The 2,748-nt window shown below is 52.7% G+C and overlaps 1 protein-coding gene across 1 annotated transcript in view; it reads left to right on the top strand.

The window, feature by feature from the left end:
* LOC108803229 (DNA polymerase theta-like) overlaps nt 1-2,748 on the top strand; it is a gene marked incomplete at its 5' end in the record, with an annotated part of 26,906 nt that overhangs the window by 21,433 nt on the left and 2,725 nt on the right. The window contains 2 exons of the mRNA XM_018575069.1: nt 1,346-1,470; nt 2,049-2,196. Coding sequence (XP_018430571.1) covers nt 1,346-1,470; nt 2,049-2,196 — 273 coding nt within the window. The remainder of the gene's footprint in view (nt 1-1,345; nt 1,471-2,048; nt 2,197-2,748) is intronic.

Genomic DNA, 2,748 nt, shown 5'->3' with positions numbered 1-2,748 from the left:
CCCCCCCACACACACACATCAGGTTCTATCTTTAAATCTTCACTGCAGCGCGGCAGAGGGTGAGAGGCGGAGCAGGTCTGGATGGACGTGGACTACAGATACAGAGTCCCTTCCATCCTCTGAATGCAATGGTCAGCCCTAGATCCTGCCCCACCCTGGAGTAGCACCGTGCCTTTCCATGATGCCATCGGCCAGCTTGTATACCCGCACCATGGAAATGCATGGCACTGTGCGATAATAGGGGGGCAAACCGCGTCCCATATTGAATCAATACAATTGGGGACAATTCCATATTGTACAGGACGGATGGCAACCCCAACGCACGTTGTCACTGGTTGTTATCATTTACAGACATCACATGTCTGTCACAGAACCATATCAATGAGTGTTGGTTTCCGGACCTGTAGAGTGATATATTTCCAGGTTTGTCATGTAGCCACTTTGCAGCCCGTTATCTGGGTTGTCAGACATGTTGGACCTGACACTTGGGGGTCCCAGAACAATGACACACTGACACTTGGGGGTCCAGAACAATGACACACTGACACTTGGGGGTCCCAGAACAATGACACACTGACACTTGGGGGTCCCAGAACAATGACACACTGACACTTGGGGGTCCCAGAACAACGGCACGCTGACACTTGGGGGTCCCAGAACAATGACACACTGACACTTGGGGATCCAGAACAATGACACACTGACACTTGGGGGTCCAGAACAATGACACGCTGACACTTGGGGCCCCAGAACAATGACACGCTGACACTTGGGCGTCCAGAACAATGACACACTGGCACTTGGGGGTCTCAGAACAATGACACACTGACACTTGGGGCCCCAGAACAATGACACTGACACTTGGGGGTCCCAGAACAATGACACACTGACACTTGAGGGTCCCAGAACAATGACACACTGACACTTGAGGGTCCCAGAACAATGACACACTGACACTTGAGGGTCCCAGAACAATGACACACTGACACTTGAGGGTCCCAGAACAATGACACACTGACACTTGAGGGTCCCAGAACAATGACACACTGACACTTGAGGGTCCCAGAACAATGACACACTGACACTTGAGGGTCCCAGAACAATGACACACTGACACTTGAGGGTCCCAGAACAATGACACACTGACACTTGAGGGTCCCAGAACAATGACACACTGACACTTGAGGGTCCCAGAACAATGACACACTGACACTTGAGGGTCCCAGAACAATGACACACTGACACTTGAGGGTCCCAGAACAATGACACACTGACACTTGGGGGTCCCGACACACCTCATGTTCCTTTTATCAGAGCAGTAAACTTGTGATTCCTCCCCCGGCAGGGATTCAGAGGTTCCTGAGGGAGACGGTGAAGAGCTGCACCAGCCGAGGCTTCGTACAGACCATCATGGGACGCCGCAGATACCTGCCTGCCATCAAAGACTCGAATCACCACGCCAGGGCTCATGTAGGTACAGCTCGGGGAACCCCCACAGACTCTCTGAGATGTAAATCATTATCATATAGCCAAAGAATTTACTTTGGAGATCAAAAATGTGAACATCTCGGCGTACATACAACGGGTGGGCGGGGCATAGGTATGGCCCTGACAATGATTGACAAGCTAGCGCCTTGTAACGCCACATTAGCCTCCGATCATAGACACGCCCACTATGACATAATCACGCCCCGATCTGATACCATGTGATGGAAAGGGCGACCATGCAGCCATTTCTATGGTGGTGAAGCCGCGTTGTCACCCTGTGAAAGGAAGTGGAGCTGCGGTTCATGGGATGCCGGATTCATAATGGACGCGGCTGCCATGTTTAGTGTCGGATCTTCAGGTCGGGGTAGATTCCCGGCTCTGATTTGTAGTTCAGGATTGCTCATCACTCATTGCAATGAATGGAGGGAAGTGGTGATTGGGTCCTATTGTGGGATTTCAGGGGCCCTTTCCACCCTCGCGGAGCCCGGTGGTGGGCGGACTAGCCGGGTGTGTGATGTGAATGGAGGTTTAATATGAAATGTGTTTATTCCTCATGTCAGGCGGAGCGGCAGGCGGTGAACACGACGGTCCAGGGATCGGCCGCCGACATTGTGAAAACCGCCACCGTGAGCATCCAGAGACGCCTGGAAGCCGCTTTTCCTTCTGTACCCAAATCGCACGGACACCGCGTGCCACCGCGGAACGCAGGTAGGAGGAGCGTGGGGAGTTCCGGGAGGGATGAGGAGGCGGGACAGTCCGTGTGACAGGAACACAAATGGCTGATGTACAAACAATGGGGGGGGGAGGAGCTGTCCAGAGCAATCATTCGGTTTCAGATACAACGCGGGATTTGTTTGCCGGCCGCGGTTTTCAAGTTCCAAATTGTCACCGAAACTGACAGCAAAGCCCATTGGTGAACTTTACTGCTGGACCGGCATCCTGCAAGATATGTTCTGCCCCTTTTAATGGCGGCTCCGTCAGATATCAATTTCTACACGGGGGATAATAGTTTACATTAGCCCCTCCCCCGTTACCTACCTCCATCTTTGGGGTCCCAGCACAATGACACACTGACACTTGGGGGGTCCAGCAACAATGACATACTGACACTGGGGGGGTCCAAGAACATTGACATACTGACACTGGGGGGTCCCAGAACAATGACACACTGACACTTGGGGGTCCAGAACAATGACACACTGACACTTGGGGGGCCAGAACAATGACACACTGACACTTGGGGGTCCAGAACAATGACAC

The sequence above is a fragment of the Nanorana parkeri genome, unplaced genomic scaffold, assembly GCF_000935625.1.
Source record: "Nanorana parkeri isolate BGI_ZX_2015 unplaced genomic scaffold, ASM93562v1 scaffold3511, whole genome shotgun sequence".
Classification (NCBI taxonomy): Eukaryota; Metazoa; Chordata; class Amphibia; order Anura; family Dicroglossidae; genus Nanorana; species Nanorana parkeri.
Note: the sequence above shows the minus strand (reverse complement) of the source record. Positions and strands in the feature narration are given on the sequence as shown.